The sequence below is a fragment of the Tachysurus fulvidraco genome, chromosome 25, assembly GCF_022655615.1.
Source record: "Tachysurus fulvidraco isolate hzauxx_2018 chromosome 25, HZAU_PFXX_2.0, whole genome shotgun sequence".
Lineage (NCBI taxonomy): Eukaryota > Metazoa > Chordata > Actinopteri > Siluriformes > Bagridae > Tachysurus > Tachysurus fulvidraco.
Window position 1 is genome coordinate 2088131 of NC_062542.1, and position 23270 is coordinate 2111400.

The window sequence follows — 23270 nt, forward strand, 5'->3', positions numbered from 1 at the left end:
ATCCTCTGTAACAATATCCAGACTTGATTGTGTATTTCCTTTCGACTATAACCTATACACCTTTTATTTTAAAATGCTTATAAATATCTGTGTTGCACTGAAAAGTAATACAAAGGTGTCATTAATGTAGGATGAACCTTTGGAGCTTTTGTTTCAGGGGCCGCAGGTGCGGTCGAACCGGAAAGACCTGCATGCATGTCTTAGGCACCATTTGTTTAGAATACGGATGTCACTGATCTTTGGGAACCTGTAGAAGTTTAGTTTTCTACTTTAGTTTTGTTTAGTTTAATTGCATAAATCTCTGGCTAAAACAGAATTTGTTAATGGTATTGCATATAGCGAGTAATGTTGTTATTTAGGAGACGGTTGTTAGAAATGCCTTGAATTTTCTCCTTTAAATAAAGAGCCCAACCTCAGCTGCACCTCTTACTGTTTTGATTCTGAGTCAGTCAGTATTAATGAATCACCACTTGGCCTGCTGTATGGTGCCTTTCCCTGCCAAACAGCTTGTTCACCAAGTTTCCAAGTGCATTTTTTAGTCAAAGCAGATTGTTTCAGTCATTATTTGCATGTCTGAGTCAGTAGTAAGTTTTGGGGTGTCGGATGTTTCCCTTGTAGCCTGCGGAAAATGTTTCAGTAGCCAAAGATTTTGTTATGCAATTGTAATATGGTTTGTTAAAAAAAAAACCACACACATACATATACACACACAAGCAAAATGTAGTTTAAAGATACAGTAGGTGTCATTTTTGTAAATGGAATTTTCTGTAATCCTTTGTAAATTCCTCAGTGTGAAAACTGTTTTATTTATCATCATACAGTTCCTGAAATTCAGGAAACACCAAAGGCATGTTGTGCATTTCATACCAGATATGTAGGTGAGCTTGAAAAGGGAGTAGTGTGCTGCTTTGGTTAGGGAAAAAAAATGAAGCTGTGTTGAAACATGCCCTCTAAGATCGTGCCTTATGAAAACGCTTACAAGCTTCACCAATTGGTTTTTCTGCCTTGCTGATCTCTGATCGCTCGAATCCTCCGCAGTGGTGCTAATCGGAGACTCCGGGGTCGGGAAGAGCAACCTGCTGTCCCGCTTCACGCGCAACGAGTTCAACCTGGAGAGCAAGAGCACCATCGGCGTGGAGTTTGCCACTCGCAGCATTCATGTAGAGGGCAAAACGATCAAAGCCCAGATCTGGGACACTGCGGGTCAGGAGAGATACCGCGCCATCACCTCAGCGTGAGTGTTAAACCTTTACCACTTTCAGCTACTGACATCAGTGTGTGTTATTTATCAGTCATTCAGGCAAGTTGCTTACAAAAATCATTGCATTCTGTTATTTAATAATTTGTCATTTTTTCATGCTGCTTTAGATTATAGGACTTTACACCCTATAAAACCAAATAAAATAACAACAAAACCACCACATACACTTTAATGCACCAGAGTCATCTATAAACCAAAAGATCTCCAATTAGAGACAGTTGGATTCTCCACTCTGATTGGTCAGAAGTTATTTCCTTTGTTCTACTCCGAACTACAGGTTTATATTAATGCGTTCATTCTGTGTAAGAAATCGTGTCTATATTAACCGTTTATTCACAGAGATAACAGAGAGAACAATCCTTGTAAAACATGAGAAACGAGTCTAAGTGTTAAAATTTGTTTAACGTATATAGAAGGAGTCTCCAGTGTCAGGGCATTGTAAAGGTTACTGTAGAGTTAAAGCTGTATGTTATTGGACATGTTCAGGACAGAGGCGTTTATGCTTCTTTGAGGTTTCTTGGTAACATGACAAGCTGCTTTTTTGTGGACTTTACTTTTTTGCGGTTACAGTAAAAGAATAGAAAATATCATGTGTCATCTTTAATCTTTAAGTTAAATTTTACTTGCTGTGGCACAAGAGGAATAAAACATTTCAGGATGTTCTGTAGTTGTACTGCTTACTTAACTGACCAAGGTGGATATAAGACATGAGAGTGCGTTCCTAGACGGTAGGTATTTTTGGAACAGGATTATGATCCAAAATTAGCATTTAAACAATGACCGTATTCAGAATGCAACACAAACTGGTATCACTCACGTTCTTTCGTTGTTTCCTTGAACTGTATGTCTTTTTTTTTTTTTGTCTGTCTTTTGTCCCATGACATCATGGTAACCAGCAGCACTACTTTGAATACGTCGTTGACTTCATTTGTTTGCGCTCCACTGAGGGCTGCACTGTAATGTGCTAAAACGATAGCAACCTTTTTTTTCCCCTTTGGACAGTGCAGCCCTGAAAGGATCATTTGTCACTTTCTTCTATGTCACGCTCGTGTCATTAACATTAGATGATTTTTTTAAACAGAAAAATCATCTAATCATCTATTTTTACTTTGGAAAAATAAAAAAATACAAACACAAACTGTGATTATTATTGAATTTTTTTTAAAAGTTGAACCGCTGTGTTTTTGGGTCTGCAGATACTACCGCGGTGCCGTCGGTGCTCTTCTGGTGTACGACATTGCAAAGCACTTGACATATGAAAACGCCGAGCGCTGGCTGAAGGAGCTGCAGGACCACGCTGACAGCAACATCGTCATCATGCTGGTGGGCAACAAGAGCGACCTGCGTCACCTACGAGCCGTGCCTACAGACGAGGCCAAAGCGTTCTCAGGTCAGTTCACAGGGATTCTGATTTCTACAGTAATGGATAATGGGAACAGAGCTGATGTAAGATGTGTGGAAGTGGTTTCTTACCTCAGCCGGTGTTCTACACGGTGCACTTCACTCGACTGACTCACTGCACAGGGCTCCGCAGCACTGAACGCTTCCATCACAGTTTCAGCTTTCTGTGTTTACTGTTCATTTAGTTACTTATTTGTTTTTATAAGCAGGAAATTTCCGTCTGTTCAGTAGCGTTGGAGAGAATATATTACCTTTATGTGTTCATATCTCTGTATTTATATTATTTTCTAAATGTAAAAGAAAATAACGATGACCAGATAATTAATGTCAGATAAGAGTCATCGATTTAATATACTAATGAATGGAGAGGAAGTAAAGGCGCATTAAAAGCAGATAAAGTGGCTGCTTTGTGCAGCACCACACACACACACACACACACACACATTTAGCAGTTTGATTCCCATCAGCTTGTCAGTTTAAGGCAGAAACATCACAGTTCGAGATGTAACTTGGTGCCTTAGTTAAGTCTGTGTGATCCCCTGGATGTCACATCACAACTTTTGATTTCTGTCTTTAGAGAAACACGGGCTTTCCTTCCTCGAGACTTCCGCTTTGGACTCCTCTAATGTAGAGCTCGCCTTCCAGACCATTCTCACAGGTAAGTCCGCTCACACCAGACATCGACACAAATACAAAACATCGATACAAAACAAAAGGGTGATATGGCACAGGTCCAGGTCAGAGGCACTGCACTCCAGGTTCCACTTTCTGTCTCAGACTTTAAGCTGTTTTTATTCTCCTCACCTCCTCTCAGAAATAGCGTTGTCCAGATCACCTTACATGATATAGAAAAACAGCAGCTCACCTGACAATAACAATGCTCTTACTAGTCCTTGTTAGTCTCCGCTAACTAACTAGCTTTACTTGCTTTCTAGATGAGATGTACTATTAGCAGTAATTCAGAAGAGGTTGTTTACCTACGCTGTAGCTTCGTAGCTAGAAAATCAAGAGAATTTGAGCTGCTCGGGCGACACGACTGTCTGCAGTTGAAGTGACACATTATATCACGTACTGGGGAACAAAAATAGATACTCTTTTCTAGGTAGACTGCAAATTCAGAATATTGGCAATGGAATGTTGTAGATTCAGGATATCGTAATAAATCTCCTCATGTTCACTCACTAACAAGCCATTTGTTTAATAGCACGTTGGTTTTTTTTCCCCCCAACTCTCGCACCTGATCTCTAGGGTAACATGTAAAACGTGCAAAGAAAAAAAACAAACAGCGGAGATAATTGTTGAAGTATTCACTCAGTCCAGTCACTTAGTCAGCTCGTCATTTAGGCAGGATAATAGACTTCAACTCCTTTAACAGAAAGTTTACATTTTTTATTATATGATGAAAGTAACATTTATATAATTTCATGGTTATCGTTTCCTGCCACTTTCTTCATGATGCACATCATGTTGCATTCTGGCCTTTTATAACAAGTCTTTTCTTCCTAGCTTGGTTTATCTGTTATCAGTAGTATTAGTATTTAGTAGCGGTTAGAAGTTACCATAGTTTTTTACTAATTAAATATATCTATGGATTAAAGTGAGAATCATCTTTAGTCACTTTGAGTTTTATTTTGGTTAAATGACAGACACAAGTACACAACACTACAGTTGTTCTGTTTTGGTCAGGAGTTTTTCACCCCTGATCCTTTAGTTAGATTTAATTTCTGCCATTAGGTGGCAGCAGATTCCAAGCCACTGATTATGAACTGACCCTTTTTTCAGGTCAAAGAAGCATCTGCTCTATTATAAGGTTGTATAATTAAAAAAATGTTTTGTTTTGAGACGGCGTTCTGTCACGGCGTTCCAAGTGTAATTCATCCGTTCACCTTTCTTTCAGCAATCTACCGCATCGTCTCTCAGAGGCAAATTTCCGGGCGCGGCGACACCGACTTCTCCCCCAACTCTAAAGTCGTGCCCATCACGGTGCAGCCCACACAGAGCTCGGCCAAGCAAAGCGCCTGCTGCCAGAACAACTAAACAGCCGCCGTAGCACAATGGGATTATGGGTAAAAACCGACATAAGGCTGGCCAAGGGGGGTTGCAAAGTTTGTTTGTCAAGCACATTAAGACCCCACCACCACCAACCCACCCCTTTCCCCTTAATAACACATGCGGTAGGTTTTAACGTCTAAGCCCTAATTCAACAAGTTAAGCTTTAACGTAGGGACAGAAGCGAAAAGAAAGAATTGTTATTTTGTTTTTCCTCCACAGACTGATTTAAGGTTCTTTATATTTTTACACTAATTAGAAAGGATACTAGTAGACTATTTATGTCTGCGGACATTTTGCAGGAGTTACAGTTTATATCCCCAGCTAGCACTTACAACGTGCTCAAGCCTATACAGATACAGGAAAGAGGGTGCTACAATGAAACGTGTCTATTTTAACCACCACGCACTGGGTCTAGTTTTTATTAAAGTCTCCCGGAGGAAACTTTTTTCTTTTCAGCGGATCCGTGAAAAAAAAAAAAAAAAACCCAAAAGAAAAATCATCGACTTCATCTCCATGACTGCTGCGTCTGCCTGTATTGTTGATTTGTAAGATGACTCAGTGAAAGAACCCCTCTATTTATTTGCTGCATTGAAACATCTGAGATGACACTGTTCAGATTACATCCTGATAGCCTGTGGATTTTTATTTTAAACACATTGTTTTATTTTGATGGTGTTTTCCGGTCTGTTTTTTTTTATTATTATTATATATATTTAAGGGTTGATTAACTGTATTCTCTCCAGGGTGAGTAAAGTGTAAAGTCTAAACTAGTTACATGTCTTTTTTTTTTTTTTTAATGTGGGAAGTTTTAACTGCTCTGTTTCTGGGTCATGTGTTCGTTTTCGTGTTTTGTTCGTTTTATTTGGCCGATAGGTCTTGCGTTTATTTGAATGGATCAGCTTTAGAGGCTTTACTAGGTGTCGTTTTATCAGTGACTCATTTAACCTGGACTACGATGAAGGCATAGAACAGGAAGGCAGAGGCAGGCTCATCCCTTTACGTTAACGGATTATGTTGCAGGACTGAGCAACAGCGGTGCACTGAGCTGCTCACTGAGGAGTTTCTGGTGTACTGGAAGGGGCTTGTCTTACTGTAAGTGAAGCCCTCATTGCCCATCCCTATAATATACTGTATGTAACCTGAAGAAAGCCGTACCCTCCGGGATCACTGTTAATTGTGTCCCATCTCTCACTCCTTTTCTCTCTTCTCCCTCCTTTTCTCTCTGGTTGGAGTCATAGAAAGAGAGTTCACGGTAGGTCAGATTAAGGAAAAAGATGAAACGAGAGATGTGGTGAAGGTCATTTATCTCTAGTTCAGTTTCTGTCAATTAGGAAGCCTTTTTCGATTAAATTCCAGGTCTGAGAAGAACCTAACGTTCAGCACTCGTCACTGGCATTAACCCCGTTCTCAAAAACACTAGATTCGATCTGTGTGTCGAGGTGTTTTTAAAATTCCTCAAGTACCAGGATGACCTCTCACCAAATATAAGTACAGTTCATGTGGCTGCAAATGTTTTTTTTTTTTTTTTTCTGTTTCAAGATATTGCTAGATGCTTAAGTACTGCATTATTGCTCCAAAGATCGGAAATGCTTTAATTAAACGAAACAATCGTCCGGTAATCCGGAGAGAACCCAAACCTCTCATTTCATCTTATTCATGAATTTATAAACCCAAAGAGAAATGGAGGAGGAAAAAAAAAGTAAGGGAAGAAAAAATTTTTATGTATGAAGGGGTGAAATGTAAAAAAGTGACGTTGTGTTGATGCATAAATCTGTATATATGGATAAAAATAAACGTGTTTTTTTTTTTGGCTTTTAGCCGCTCGCCTCGTCAATCTAATGTAATCTAATGTAATCCGATGTTAGATAACAGGAATTTCAACAGATTTCATCAAGATTATTAAATTGATTTTATTAGAAACATTTACAATACATGTTTGGAAAGTAATAAAATAACAAAAACTAGTATGGCATACATACATTGGTCAAATATAAAAACAAAAGAAAAACTTTTTAACTCACAGAGAACATGTGCTAAGAAATAAACCTGCAAAATCGTATGCCTCGTGTGGGCACCACATGAATGATCATATGCTTGAAGAAGTAGAAGAAGAAAAAAGAAATAAAAAAAGGTTTTGAAGTATTGGCTAGCCAAAAAAAAACAAAACCAACCCTATGGTATGGCAAACCTTTCCCACTCACCAACAAGAACCTAAACACTTAGAGCAGGAGATGCCGGTCCAAACTAATGCACTAAGACCACTACATGAGTTTTATATGAAACACTTTTTTTTTCTTTCTACTGAGTCTGAAGATTCTGAAAGCTACCAAAGACATACTGTTGGAGTTGGAGTTCCTTATCCAAAGCAAGCCCAAAAGAACATGATCACCCCCGTAAACCCCCGACCCCGCCCTTTTTTTGTGTCACTATCATACTGAAACAAATCAAAACCACGCTACACAATTAGCTTTGCCATTATGAAGTCAAAACTGTCGAGATACAATTTCACCATGTAAGAGCTGAGGCTGTCCTTCAACATAACGAGCCGCTGTTAGACATTTTCCTGCCAGAGTGATGAAAATCTACAAGCGAAAAAAAAAAACAACAAAACGAAACAAAAAACAAACCCAACCAAGTATTCATCAGCCCTTTAGTGTAGTGTGTACAGAAAGCCTTCACTTGTACGCAACAAAACATTATTTAGTACCGTTTTCCAGCCTGGCGATGATACAAGATACATGCAAACTACTGTGTTGTAGGATATATGAGTGTGTTCTGTGTTTACTGAAATCAGCATAGATCTACTACATTACGCCGAGATAGAGACGCGGGAAACGTGGGGGGCGTTTGAATATTTAATGCAATGCTCAAAACACTCAAAGCACACTGTTTTATTTTTTATTTTTATTTTTTTTTAAATATATATATAAAAGGACAGAGCCTGGGTAAGGGGAATTTTCCGTAATGTAGTAGAAGTACGCTCAAAAATGTATATATGCACAATTATCCACCTGCTTCTCCATTCCACACACCTCTGTGACACCCATTCACTTCACTGTAGTCCATACAGATGAAGTGTTGAAAGTAAAAGTAGAAATAAAATAATAATAAAAAAAGAAAATCTATACATTATTGAAACCAGAAATGAGGGAGTAAAGGATTGTGTTCAGTCAGCAGTATGGGGTTAGTTAAAGAACAGCAGGCAAACAACACGTGTGCCAAGTGTTGATGCAGTGCTAAACTGTGATTGAGGCACAAACTTGAGACTAAAAGACCTCCTAATCCTAAAAAATATTTTTTATTTTTTCCTGAACTTATTCCATCTTTAACGCTCGAAAATCTGAAGTTAAAATATAATCCTTTAAAAGCCCCCTACCACCCGCCTCATTTTACACCATCAGAGGTATGAAGGATTTATCTAACTTTTTTTTTTATTTATAAATAAAAAATTCTATAATCTTAATTTTAGTAGAAATCAACATCATGTGTTTTTAGAAATATATTAACTTTCACTTTTTTTTATTAATTAAAAAACAAAACGTCTCGAAGTTACTTATAAATATGTTTGCTTCATTTTAAGATATTCATAAATAACATCCAGATACTGACTTCTCCCTCTTTGTATGAAATAATAACCCATGTTAGCAAAATAGAATCTTACGAAAAATGTTATAAGACTTTCCCCCTTTACTCGCTTGGTACAGGGAGAATCTAAACAGATACGGTGGAGCAACGACTTCCCCAACCCATGGCATCAAAAACGTAAAGCTTTTGTTTTTGTCTGATGGTCCAAAAGGCAAATTATACACAGATGGAGTGGTCTGGAATTTTTTATTTATTTACTTTTTTAAATAGTTATTTTTTTTTTTTTTACATTCAAATGCACTGTCCTGTCTATATTATAAAGGCATTAGAATTGCTTTTAGTGCATTTAGTGTCTTTGCTGCTGTTTCATAGATAAACGCCTGCAGTCCTGCTAACTGGGTTAACAACAAAGTGATTTCTTTCTAGTTCTATTAGTAAAATTCCATAGATGTCGATATGAAAGCTTCGAAAAACAAAAATAAAAAAGTTAGATTGCAGTTTTATGGAAATATCGTGACTGCCATGTAATTGTGCATTAGATACTATAATAGATAGATAAAGTTCAGGGGGGGGGAGGAAAAAAATCTTAATACGTCATTATTTGAAACACTAGATGAAGTCATTACTAAAGCTCTCTGTATAACATGTAGCTCTATTATATCCACAGATCTGAACTTATAAAAAGGTAAATGCTCTGTAATAAATCAGCATGCATAACCCATATGGATCTAAAAGGATTATTAAATCACGTTACCACTATGTACTTACTCCAAAACTAAAGAGTTTTCTTAAACGTTACCTTCACAAAATACAACGCGTTGGCACTGAAATGAAAAAAAAAATCCTTCCTTTCTTACTTCTTTCCTCTTCAGTTCCAAATGAACAGATTGAATCTGTAGCCCTGTCGTGTTTGAACACGTTCGATACGTTTGGACCATTTCGATTAGCTGTATCAAGGAACGACTCTTTATCCTCAACATGAAATTATTTGGATCAGAATTTCTGATCACGTTGGTCTGATTTGACGTAACAGGTTTTCCATATTTTTACTCCAAATCTTTTCTTTAATCCGTATTTAGCGCCATGTTTAGTGACATTTTCACATTTGTCTTACTTTTTAAATCTCATTTCAATACTTTGGCTACCATAAACACTCTTAACTTAAGCTTAAACCTTCGGTTGGGATTCAAACTAGTCCCACTATAATATAAACAAACTGTCCAACAAAAGACTTTTAAAATAGTTTCATTAATTGGCTTAAATACTGAAATATATTCTCGCGATATGCCTATGGTAGTCACCTCTTTTTATGATATAGCTATCTCCGAATATATTTGAGTAAATACAAATATTTTTTTTAATAGCAAATAAATGCTACTATGTTAAAAATGTACCTGGCTCTTTTCAGTGATTTGCTGGGAAAGAAACGTAAGGAATTGCTGAAATTCGTCCCGTCCAAAACTTACTCTGCGAACACATTTCATTCAGTACTAAAATCAGCTAATGATAAATTACGGGTCAGAGAAACCACACAGTATAAACGCTAATGATGTCTGGAATGGTGCATTTCTAAATATTGGACAATGTGCAAGCTTGTTTGGTTTTTTTTTTGTTTAGTTTTAAGAAAATGTTTGCAATTCTTTAGTACACCTAATAAGCAATGGCTGTATGAAGTTCTGTACAACTTTGAAAGCTACGCATCGTTGTATTCTGCTGTTAAAATAGAAGTTATTGTTATTGCTAGTGTGTTCTCCTTCGCCTGAAGAACGTCAGGATTCGGGAAAACACTTCCTTTTTTTTTCTTTTTTCTTTTGTGAAAAATATCCACACGGGCACAGTTTATTTTTTTCTAAAAAAAATTCCAAGCCACTGAATGTGATTTGCATAATTTTTCTAGCAGTTTTGGCTTTGTCGAGGAAAAAAAATAAATAGACACAAATCCTGCATACGTACATTCCTCCGAATAGGCCGTTGTCGATCCTTTTTAGGAATATGATGATTCTCGTGCTGATCGTGAAAGAGTTAACGAAGCCTTCTTAGCTTTGCACTTTGTTTTAAGAGAAGCGTAGCTACTGTTCAGAACAAAATAATCAGCGTCGGCCAGATTGCGTCCAGAGATTCGTTTCCTCGCTTATCTTCAACCAGTGCAAAGTGAAAGGACTTATTGAAACAACATAAACAAAAAACCCTAATTCTAAGTTGTCTACGATGCTTTCCAGCTGTTTGGTTTCAGATATATGCTGTTTGTCTTGATATAAGGTGCTTCTCTCTTATCCAGACGTAAGTGTTTTAATGTAAGTGCTTTTCATAGCTTGAATTCTTTGAACAGTACAAATTTCTTGCTTGCGAATCAGAATGCCCGTGTGTGTGTGTGTGTGTGTTGCACTGTAAATCAAAGTAGATTCAGATCTCTTTTAAGTTAACAAATCGAAACAAACTAAAAATTTGCTTGGTGAAATGATCATACCTTGACAAATCCCCTCCCACATGCTGAAAATAATGAAATAAAACATCTTATTGAATTCCTGACACAGTACAGACCATCAGGGAGATGATTAATGTACGACTAGTGCTATTGTCTAGCGGTCGTGAGCTTACCCCGACACCCGACCAGTCCCACGCATGTGGCAGGTCCGCATGAAGTCTCCAGAGGGACGAAACTGACCCATTTCAGATGGACTACATTTCTCAGTGCCTTCGTTCTTTCTTTCTTTCTTACACAGCAGCCCTCTTAAAGGGGGAAAAAAATCACAAAAATGGAGACTTTCCCCATCCTGCAAATGCTCTAATCCGCTCAGCCAAAAAATCCGCTAGGTTGATATGCAGGACTTGGGTGGGTGTGTAATTTGATTCAGCTCCAGTAGCCACTAAATGGGGCGTGTCCATCCAGCTCTTCTGTCAATTTCAATTGTCTGATTTCATTTTGGACTTGGACATCTCGCTCCCATTGGCTGCCTGTGGCCGTTGGCTTGGGGTCTGTGCTTTGAGGAGGGGGAGTGGAGGGGTTCAGTGAATCGGGGTGTTTGCACCAGGACGGTCATGCACATGGCGAATTTCAAAAAAAAAAAAAAAAACACCTCCATGGCAACTTCGATCGAGTCACACTCCCTCTCGGACACGTCAGATCTGCCGATTTCTTTCGGGGAGGGACTGAACTTTGGAGCACGAGGCGAAAGCATTAAATAAGAACAATTTCCATCTGCCTGTAATTTTTAGTTATTTATTTTTTGCCAACGAAAATGTGCATGTATTGTTTTGTAAACAAAAGAAGAAATTTTAGTTTCGAGTGACCTTCAAAAAAAAAATAAAAAAAACGAACAAATAACCGTTTGCCACATGGAAAGCCTGCCATCATCTGCCCTCTCTTTCTCTCTCACTCTGAAATAAAATCTGCACTTTTTCCCCCTTCGTCAGGACAAAGGAGGCCCCTTTCCTCAGTGGGAATACTAAAGCTCAGAGGAGCAGGGGAGCAGAAGGAGGAGGGAGGGTAAGAGAGAGAGAGAGAGAGAGAGAGAGATAGAGAGAGAGAGAGAGTTGGAGTGATGAAGGGAGGGGCCCCAGCTGCACCTAGTCAAGCTTTTCTGTGAGGTTGGTACGGGGGGAGTAAGGGCAGCACAAGGTTCTGGAGCATCCATGGCAAAACGGACTTTCCCCAAGTTGCTTGCACCTGGTCTGTGTCACATGACTAATTACGGGCTCCTCATTGGGCGACAGTGCGCCCCGGGGAACGTCCCACCGCTGCGTTAAAACAATACGCCTGCTTAACCGAGCAGTTGTGGTCATTATAGCCTAGGAAGGGGACGGTTAAGCAGCGAGTGGGATCAGGACACTCCCTAAAAAAGAACTTGGGTCACAATATGAAACACCTGCTCACGAACAGCTTCAATAAAGGACGGAGAGGCAGCAGGCACTTCATAAATGTGGGGACCAGGGGAGCTGCATTATTTTCCTACCATAGCTCAGAGACTCTTTCTCTTCCTTTTGTTGGGGCTCTATTCAAGCTCAGATTAGCGAGCACCTTCCCTTCGCGTGTAGTTTATGTTTCGTTCGTCCCGAGATAGAAAACTGCTCGCTGAGAACTTAAACACGGCAATGTGAGGATATTCATCATGGCCCAGATGCCCAAGAAAAAAACGTGAAGGAAATTAAAGGGGAAACGGCTGTGTTTTCTTTTTTATGTAAGCTCAAGATGTTGGAGACGATTGATCAGCTTATGGCTCAATACTAGGACATCATTTCTTTAAAAACAAAAACAAAAAAGAAACTACAAGAGGTGTAAAGCAAAGATGCATGTTCCCCTGTTATATCACTGATTATGTGCCATTTAAAAAAACAAATCCAAAATCCTTCAACAATTCAGAACTGTTCTAAAGACAAACCATCCTTCAGTTTGTTATTGTGGGTTAATTTGGGTTTAGACTGCGATCAAAGTAAATGCTTGAATATCCTGTGTGTGTGTGTGTGTGTGTGTGTGTGTGTGTGTGTGTGTGTGTGTGTGTTCCAAATCCACATCTTCATAAAACAGGTTTAAACAAATACATAACGGGTGTTTTTTTTTCCAGTGACAATCAAGCTATCAGTTTTAAGGTGCAATGATAGACTTAAGATTCAGTCATTATCTACTTCGCCTTTAAAAAGCATATTTGCCTATTTGCAGACAAATGCTGGGATGTAAAACTATATTCTTTCCAATTGTACAAATTAACACCAATAATTATCTAATAATAATATTAATAGTAATAATAATCATAATAATATTAATAATGGTGATAACTTCCAAAACGAAACAAAAAGTGTAAAACATTCACATTATTTCTTCTGTTTCTGACCACATCGCAATTCGTGTGGAAAAACAGCAGCAGTAAAAAATTAAAAATAAATAAACAGCAAAAAGAAAAAAAGGAACATTAAGAGTTAAAATTTTCCCCATTTTAACAAAACTTTTATAAAATATATATGCATATTTGTGTATATATATAAAAGAAAAAATCTGAAAATACTTCTTACTCTTTTTTTAGTAAAGCAAGCAGTGTCTTCTAAAATATCTGCTCGTTTTGAATTTTTTTCATTTTCTGAAAAAAAGCAAGACGTACATGGGGCATACTGACCAATACTGACCAAACAAAGGCTAAACTAATAAAAGTAGGTAAAAATATTTAGTTAAAACCAATGCACCAAAAAAACCTTTTTAAGAGAAGATCCGGATGGCCTGGGTGACGAGCGTGTGGCAGACGGGGCATTCGGGATGGTTCAGCTCGCAGATGCGGATGGCGCACTCCATGCAGAAGAGGTTGTGGCCGCAGGGCACCAAAGCGGCCGTCACTTTGCTCTCGAAGCAGGTCATGCAGTCCCGGGTCGAGGCGGGTTCGCTGTGGGCACGCCGAGCCTGGGCATGGGCCGACCCTATGCCGGCGGATCCGGTGCTGCTGGTTCCAGAAGGTTCCGGAAGACCCGGAGACAGTCTGGTCAAGGGCAAGGGCAGGCCTCCGAAGCTCTTGGAGCGCTGCTGGACATAGTAGGCTACCTGTTTGGGGTAATCGGGGTCACCCCAGCTCTGGGAACCTTCAGAACCGAAATAGGAACACGGCTTGTCTCCGTTTGTAGGGGGCGAGAAGTCGGACTTGCTGTAAATGCCCATACCAACTCCAACGCTTCCGCTACCTCCTAGCACAGCGTCAGAGAAATTCTGCCGGTAACTGCTAGCAAGAGGCTTGCGTTGACCACCCTGAAGCCCCCATGCGTGCTGCAGGCGACTCTCTGGGCCGCCGTTGGTGCCATTCTCAGTGGCCAGGCAGTCGTTCTCGTTGTTGTGGTCGTGAATGGTGCCAGTGCGTGAGGCAATATGCGCCTCGATCTCCTCCCGCGCTCGCTCTGCGTTACCCGGAGAACCGGTGATCTCAAAGACGGGGTCACGATCGCGGCTTGGGGTCACGATGTACGTGCACGTCTGCTGCTGTATGCGCTTGATAGTGGAGCCTTTGGGGCCCACCACCAGACCTACCACACGATAAGGCACGCGCACCTGGATCGTAGTCTGGCCTGGCAGCAGGGCGGGCGGGGAACCGTTAAAAGACACGCCCAGCTTGTTCCGGGATGCGCGCAGCATGGAAAAGTGCTCAGCTGCTGAGATGATCTCACGTCTAGCTAACGCCACATCTTCCTTACGACCAGTAATGAGAAACACGGGCTCTTCACCCCGTACCGGGGTCTTGATGTAGGTGTTGGTTTTCGCCCGCAAGGCTTTGATTTTACAACCTGCGAAGTGAACGGAGTATCATGAGTGACGATGATCAACAAACACGTGCCAGCAATAAATCAACAGGTGTCCACGCTGTTAATTAAGAAGCCAGTGTTTATTTATTAAGGAATCGGGCTCTCTGAATGAGTATAAATTAGGCCTGAAACTATACTTTTAAGATTCATTACTAAGTTATTTTCAATATTTAACCTGTTAAAACATAAGACATTTACTAATGACATATGGCATGAAAATGAATCTAATTTTGGGGTGATTACCATAAACAAAGCACATGATACCAATCAATGCAAAATGAGCAAATAACCTACTACATTATTACAATATAATGACAATGAACTGTTCGATATTTAGTCTAACTAGAGTTTCGATGCTTTATATTAATTCAAACTAAAAAGGAAAACTGCACAATAATAAGCTGTTAATTCAGGCTTTAATATGTCAAATCGAAACAGATCCAGTTAAAGAAATTATGCTTCATGTCAAGCTGAACATTTTGGAATTTCACTCATCCAACCCTTTGTCCTTCCTTTCTATGAGCTTTATTAATATTTCATTTTTATTAAATTCTCTTTAGGAATATCAGCCTGTGTTTGTAACCATTACTGATAAGTCGTTTGTATCATTTTTTCCTGCTTTGACAATAAACCAAACAGGAACTCGAGAGCTCGTCTTTAAATAAATAAATAAATAAATACTTACAATATTTGTTAGATTTTTTTTTTTTTGCAGGAGTAATAAACAACGCTGTTAAAAAAAATGTGATTTCAGCAGTGACTGTGGTACAAACACTCCAGATTTACATAAGATGGAAATGTTCACCTGTATTCTCTCTGATATGCTGTTTTATCTATTTATGACATGCTGATTATGGCAATACACAGAAGGTCAGCTGAGGGCACGAAGCAAAGGAAATGCAGTGTGGATGTGGAGTAACGCCTACTGAAACACACGAGCTCAAATACAAATTCCTCATTCAATCCTTCTTCAAATATAACACACGGGAGTGTTGTGTTGTGTAAGAGAAGCTTTTTTTTTTTTTTTGGTGTTTTGTGTCCAGCATGTAGATCGTCTCTGCGATCATGGATGGATCTTCAGCGAAGGCCGCTACTGTTTTGCTGGCCATGGGGGCCTGCTGTGTATTTCGCGCGTGGCTCACTGTGTACAGCGGTCGCTAAAAAAAAAACACAACCTGGATGGAGTGTGTAGTCAGCGACAGCATGGTGTGTGAGTACAGCCCTCCTGAGCAGACTTGGCAGGCACTGCAGGTGAATGGAGTGCGCTTACTACAACCATTCAGACTCCAAACACTCTGAACAAGGAACAACGGCAGACAGGCAATGAGCCTGATCTATCATTCAAACTCAAGTAATGATTATTTCATGGGTGTTTGTGCTGACCAACAATTTGTCAGTAAATCTGCATTTATATAAAAATGTGTGTGTGTGGGGGGGGCAGAGCATTCACACAGCTTGCGGTTTCTGTATTTTACACCCGCCCCCTTTCCAGCTGAAGCAGACAAGTCAGTGGTATAAATACAATAAACCATTGTTAGCATTTCCACCGCTGTGGAATAAAAAACAAGACAGACAAATCCCAAATCTCTTGCCATACTCAAGCTGAAACGCTTGCTTTTAAAGCACCAAATCAAATGAAGCTCTTCTCAAAATCCACCTAATCAGCACTTTACAGTCCAGGCAATGCCCAGTGTTTGACTCGGACCGCCAGGCCCTGCCCCATGCCACTCCTCCTGCTCTCCATTTGAAATTCAAGGGCACACTCCCCATCAACTGTCAAAACCAGTATGGAAAAATGTAGGCGCTTTGGCAAAATCCTCAGTCCACATGCTCGGCAGACTTCATTTTGTATGTTGTTTTGTATTTGAAGTGTGCATGTGTAAAGCCTGAGCACCTCTCGTGACCCCTGAGCACATGTGGACGGATGCACGGAGGTATGGATTGATGGATGAGATGTTGTATCGGCTGCCTGGGCGTGACCCTCCTCCTGTGAGCAATGACTCTAACCTCACTCATCTTTATCTTATCAGCTCCAAATTAACCCTGAGCTCTGAACAAAGCCGACACCAAACCCTAAGGAACAACTGATTTTTTTTTCTTGTTGTTTATTTGTTTGTTATTGTTTTTTTAAAACCTCTGGAGAAGATTAAGACACCAGACACAATAAAAAGCACCACCAATCCAACAGGGCTCAGGCTACCAGCTTAAACTTGCATGCTGTTGGCCCAACAATAGCATAACGTCATTGAGCAGGATCTCTTTACTTTTAACCGCCGTTTAGACAGCTTTCAATGTTTCTCCTAAGGTTGATGAATAGCCTGATTTCAGTTACACATCACCACCTTGCGTCGATGTACTGTCACTTTCGCGCCTTTTGTCTTGACAGCCGCGTCCTCCCTCTCTCTCTCTTTCCTTCCCTCTCTCTCTCTCTCTCCTTCTCTCTCTCTCCCTCTGTCTCTCCTTCCCTCTCTCTGTCTCTCAAGTTTGAAATCAACGACACTAAAGACGCAACTACAGACTGCATTCACATTCATTCTCGAGACAACCTAAAAAGGACAAAAACTCATTGACCACGTATGCAAATCAAACACTCAGGCCACAGATTCTATTTAATTTGATTATTTTTCTACCCGCGGTTTTTTTAAGCTCCGAGTTGTTTTGTGTGTTTTTCCTTCCCGTGCTGGCGCTCAGACGACAAAGGAAGCGCGTCTGCACACGGACACTGATGGCGCGGAGCTGGAACAACGCGACCACGAGGTTTAACGCCCCTTGCTGGGGTATTTTTTTTTTTTTTAATTCATTTTTTTTTATTTCCTCTGCAACAAACTGTGAAATGTAGCAATGTGAAAATGGATTTTAGACACTAGATCTGAATGCTGAGTGTCCACAGTGTGAGCTGAATAACAAAACAAGACCACCACTCCCACTTTTTTCCAAGGACTACAAAAACAATATCATATATATATATATATTTTATATATATATATAAATATATATTTAACAATAAATCATTCTGAGAGACGATGTGTGCCACCCTGTGAGTTTGCTACAAGTTGAAACAGTGTAAACAATCGCAGTCTTTACCTTGCCTGCCCACTATTTCCGCCACATGTTCTGAGCTGGGCACAGGCACACACTCGGTGATGTTGCAGCCGCGCGCTTTGGTCTCAGAACCGGTGCTCTCGTACAGGGAGCACAACTTGCTCTTGCCTTGTAAGATCCCGGCTTCTCCTGCACTACCTCCTCCACCTCCACCACCTCCTCCGCCGCCGACGCTGTTGGCGTGGCCGTGGTGGTGGTGATTGTTGTTGTTGTTGCTCCTCTCCTGAACTCCAGCGCCCTCCTCGCTTTCCCCGAGCCCGAGCAAGGAAAGCTGGCCCAGTGCAACCCGCAGCGCCCGCGACTCCTCTTCCTCCTCATCGGGCGGCGCCAGGAGGCTCTCGGTACCAAAACCGGAGGCGGCCAGTTCCGAGCCGTACCCCTCATTTTTCTCCATGATCCCTGACAGCACCAGTAGGCTAGGCATGGCTAACAAAGAGTGTGAGACAAAGACGCGAAGAGCGAGACTGGAGAAGCAGCGCATCCGCCACCCTCCTCCTCCTCCTCCTCCTAGCTCCCTCCCTTTGGCTGTTGGTCCCTCCCAAAAACCCGCCCTCTTGCTCACACTGCTGTCGCTCTTAACGCTTTTCATTGTGCAGAAGGCAAACAGGATACACGCAGGGTTGCCAGATTCCACATTTCCATCCAGTATTTTCAAGCCACAGTTTACGCAGAATCAAAAGTATAAAAGGTGAGTCGATTTCTTTTCCAACAACTGAGCTGTCAGCTGATAATGCAATGAGAGGTAATGTGTTTAAGGGGAAACTATATAACAATCACAAAACAACAACGCTTTATTAAAAACACCAGGTCATTCATGCAGTTATCCAATCAGCCATGTGGCAGCAGCGCTATAACATCATGCAGGTACAAGTCAAGAGCTTCAGCTTCAGTTAACTTATTAAACATCAGAATGGGAAGAATGGTTGTCGGTGGTCAGGTCGAGCTTTTCAGAGTCTGATGATCTCCTGGAATTTTCTCAAACAGCAGTCTCGGGAGTTTATGAAGAACTGTGCAAAAGAAAATACAAAAAGCATCTGAAAGTTCTGTAGATAGAAACACCTTGTTCATGCATGAGGTCATAGGAGAACAGCAAGACCTGTTTAAACTGATAGGAAGGCTACAGCAGCTCAAATAACAACTCTTTACAACCGTACTGAGCAGGAAAGCATCTCAGATTACACAATGTATTAAACAATGAAGTGATTGGGCTACAAGAGCAGAAAACCACAGAGTTCCACAGAGCAGAGTTCCACTTCTGTTGGACAAGAACAGGAATCTGAGGCTGCTGTCCAGTTTTGTGCATACGCATGAGCAGGTATAAAATTGTTTGTATGTAAGTACATTATGCAGTCTATACACTACAGTATTGCTACAACTAGTGCAGCTCACAATTATTTAGTGATTTTTTTAATGGAAGAAACTGTTAGCACAGGAAAATGTTATATAATAAACAACGCAAGCATTCTATTTCAGAGCCGTTGGAATAATTCAAATGGCATGCTTTAATTACTATATTAATTATTTAAGAGTATAGAAATAATTTCCAATCTGATCCATCAATGTATTGTATGTAATGTCATAGTCTGTCCCAGGGGTACAGGGGTGCGATGTGGCGGCGAGTCTGTAGATTCACATACACCTTTGTAGCTAAAGGGAATTTTATGGTCAGTTCTGGAGAACCCAGAGAGACAGAATTCAATAAAACAGTAACATTGTTATTATTATTATTATTATTATTATTATTATTATTATTATTATTATCATTAGTAGTAGTAGTAGTAGAAATATTTAATTTAATAGCTTGATATGAGGATTTTGGCTTTGGGCACCAAACCTGGCTGACTGAAGGCACTTGAGACTGCAAAACAGGGATGCCCAACTCTACCATCTTGGCTTGCTGGTGTTCTGCACAGTTCACACCTGCTATACCTGGAAAGCCAAACAAGAAGCCACATTTTCCTTGATCAGGAAAATCACCAAACTCTGCTGGGCTCTGACCCAACCGGACTGGAGTTTATCCTTACCCAGCATGCCAAATTAGCTCCTACCTGCCAGTATGCTGTTTTTTTTACAGCTCAGAACAATCTGGCAACACTAGTTCCTAGACCGTCTGCGCCGAACTGGGCGTGGCTCAGCGTGGCTCCACCCCGTCTGGTTCACAGCGTCCGCTCCCTGCGGAGCTCGACCGAGCCGCTTTCTGCGCAGACCGCCGCGTCTGTTTCTGTTCCTAACGGCATTCCGTTACCGAGCTGCGAGCCTGAGCAGCCTGGGAGGCACTACACCACCGAACACGTGCTTTGTTTCTTAGACTTACTTGGTCCTTTCTTTTGGAGCTCTTTGTAGTGTCGTGGCAATGTAAACGGTACAATATTTATATTAAAAAATATTATTAAAATTATGTATTGTTATGGTTATCCGTGGAGCAGTTTACACGCATTGACTTCCGGACGCATTTCCACGCACAGACTACACGGAGACTGATGGAGACGCGCGTCGCGCGCAACGCGTCTCTCGGCCATTTTTATGAACCTGCGGCTTTTGATTTGAAGCTGCCACGCCTCACGCGCAACCGACACTGGAACAAATAAAGGAGCCGATATGATTTTTGGGGGGCTCCGCCCACCTTTTACAGTCAGCCCGTGTTGCAGGGTGACCATGATGCGTCCCAAACCACATAGAAAATAGTACATCACACCAGCACCGTCGCTAAGGCTACCTGTAGACGCGCGTAACTACTGTGCCAAGCCTTAAACCCGATGTTTGCGTTCTACTCCACCATTGCTAATGAATAAGGGAGGGTGCATTTGAGGACGTGGCCACCGTGGCGGGTTTGATTTTAGCGCTACACACCGGGGAGATGGTCTCCAGTGAAGAAGGAGGGAGAGAGGAAAGGAGGGAAAGAGGGAGGGAGTGTGTCAGACAGACGTTGCGGAACCTGCGCCGCAGAACCGACTGGTTCCTTTTTTCTTTTTATTTATTTATTTATTTATTTTTATTTATTTTTTTTTTTTTTGAAAGAGCAAACGGAGCGCAGTTCATCAAAGCTGGAACAAAGACCTAGTCTACCGTCATGACCACGCCTGGAGACAAAGATTAATAAGAACAACAACAACAACAATAATAACAGTAATAATAATATTATTAATAATAAAATGAAGGAGAAGAACAATAATAAAAAATAATAAGTTGGAGTTCTCATCGCTACTATTTTTGTGTTCGTTATAATAAATTTTTAGTTTCTAGTTTTTTGACATTTTTGTCAGTCTTTTATTCATTCAAATTTCATAATTCTAGCTGACACCTGACACAACAATGACTTTATAAAACAGTGACGACTTTATGACACAGTGATGACTATGTAATTAAACTGGCTATAGTTAACTTCAGCCCGGACAAGTGGAATATAACAGCTACGAGTTACTACATTGAAATGAAATCATTTCTTTATGAAGCAAATCTGGGTTAAAATCACACCCTGAGGAGTTCTGTTTGTTTGATACTTGTAAAGGTTAATAATCCAAACTTGTAAAGGTTAATCATTTGCAAAATTATTCATCCAATAACTCTTTTTTTTTTGCCTGTGAGTGAACAACATCATCATCATCATTATCAACATTTTATACACCATATAGCCAAAAGTATGTGGACACCACACCCATATGTGAGTACGATTTAATCACGTTGTACAGAATGTCTCTGTAGTTTGTAGCATTACAGTTTCCCTTTAATAGCACTAAGAGTCACCAACAATGCTCCATCATGACAATGCTCCTGTGCACAAAGCTCCTGAGCTACATGAAGACACGGTGTGGAGGTTAAAGTTGGAATGGAAGAACTCGAGCCCTGACTCTGACTCAACCCCACTGAACACCTTTGGGATGAACTGGAACTGGAGTGTCCTCAACATTCCGACATCAGAGTCTGATCTCAAAAAAATCCACATAACCCCAATCCAACATCTAGTGGAAAGTATTCACAGAACAATGAGCACTGGATGTTTATACTCAGGTGTCCGTATACTTATGGTCATATAGTGGGTCCATATGGCCATAAGGCAAAAGTGTTGGAGCATCACTCTTGTGCCTCTAAACACCATCTAAAGGGTTATATATATATATATATATATATATATATATATATATATATATATATATATATATATATATATAATCACTGAAGATGATTATGTTCCAGTAACAGCACACCCTGTAGTCTTTTATTCACCATATATGACCTCAATTTGCCACCAATTACAATTTATTTAATAATTTTTTACACTTCATGTTGTGGAATGTCTGTGAAAGAATAAGCTCCTGTTATCACGTACATTATAGCAGCTGTGAACATTTCCTTCACCAAGTTTGTCTTTGTTTTGAATTTAATAACATAAAAAAAAAAACAGACACCGTTCATCACATTGCCGAAAAACTGCAAGCTTTTAATCCGTCCCTGCGAACGAGCTGTTGCTATAGAAACGATAATGTATCATGACGAGCACATGGCGGTAAACCTGTGATTTGCATCTGCAGCAGAGTCAGAGGTGTAGAAGTACTGTAAAGGTGTAGAATTAATCAACACCTTCTGACCAATCAGAATGCAGCGCTGTGACACACTGTAGTTTGAAATGATATTCAGTATACAGATAAACAAAAAAATTAAACAATTAAAAATAAGAAGACTTTAGAGTTAAGCAATAGTTGCGATGGGACTATTGTGTTACAGTCTGAAATGTGCATTTAGCTCAAGAAGAAAAGCCTATTTAGCATATTAATTAGCTCCTTTTCCCCAAATGTCATAAAATTAATTTTGGAAATGCCCTAAAACCCATTTTGCAAACCCAAGGAGATGAAAGCTAAAATTAATCTTATCTTGACAGGCATCAAAAATCTGGCTACACCCAAAAGAAAAAAAAAACCCAAACAGTTAACCAGCAGCGTAGCCAGATGAATTTAGGCAGCTTTCCTTTTCCCAGTTTTGAATTTTTTCAATTTAATTTAGATTTCAAAATGATGTCACCTTATTATAAAGGATGGAGCAATAAATTCGGTCATTTCTGTCATTTCTGTAACCTGTTATTTCTGTAACCTGTAGTGTTTGCATCTTCTGAGTCTGCAAAGTAAAGATACATCAAGTGTCAGTGATCGGTCAGTAATTCAGTCTTCAGACAGCTACTGAGCTGAAACATTACCGGATCCGGCAGGGATCTGAAACCAAACAACCTTAAAGATCGAATTAATGCGTACAAAACTTCAACAGTTATCAAGACAGCACGTTGCATAATGCACCCCTTTATAACCTAAACCCCTCCCTCCTGCAGTTCAAGACCAGCTTGATCAGGTGATTCAAGTGTAAAAAATATATTATATGGTTCAGTCAGTATATAAGCCTCGTCAAGTCCTGAAAAAAATAATTTAATTAATTATTACTGTATTCATTTATTTAATATATGGTTTAATAAACGTATTAAAAAAAACAGTGGTCAGATGTACTAAAGGAGTGCTGATCTAAGACCAGCTACCTGTGCTACCTGATTAGCAATCGTTCAGGGCATTAGTGGAAGGAGCGTGGTCATGCTGGATCAGGGGCAGAGTCTAAG

General features: G+C 40.2%; 2 protein-coding genes and 1 non-coding gene across 3 annotated transcripts in view; 1 reads left to right on the top strand and 2 right to left on the bottom strand.

Moving 5' to 3' along the window:
- rab11al (RAB11a, member RAS oncogene family, like) overlaps positions 1-6531 on the top strand; it is a 7765-nt gene extending 1234 nt beyond the window's left edge. The window contains exons 2-5 of the mRNA XM_027157664.2: positions 1039-1234; positions 2458-2651; positions 3240-3320; positions 4560-6531. Coding sequence (XP_027013465.1) covers positions 1039-1234; positions 2458-2651; positions 3240-3320; positions 4560-4699 — 611 coding nt within the window. The 3' untranslated portion in view covers positions 4700-6531. The remainder of the gene's footprint in view (positions 1-1038; positions 1235-2457; positions 2652-3239; positions 3321-4559) is intronic.
- On the bottom strand, positions 6032-18187 carry mex3a (mex-3 RNA binding family member A). The gene is made up of 2 exons (XM_027157662.2): positions 17657-18187; positions 6032-14554 (listed from the first exon to the last, which is right to left on the bottom strand). The coding sequence occupies exons 1-2, from the start codon at positions 18153-18155 to the stop codon at positions 13488-13490; spliced, it is 1566 nt and encodes a 521-aa protein (XP_027013463.2). The 5' UTR covers positions 18156-18187; the 3' UTR covers positions 6032-13487.
- A 32-nt stretch (positions 18188-18219) lies between these two features.
- LOC113649729 lies at positions 18220-20328 on the bottom strand. Its single transcript, XR_007139467.1, has 3 exons — positions 19723-20328; positions 19509-19603; positions 18220-18681 (listed from the first exon to the last, which is right to left on the bottom strand). It is a non-coding gene; the product is annotated as an uncharacterized LOC113649729 (transcript).
- Between the last annotated feature and the right edge of the window lie 2942 nt (positions 20329-23270).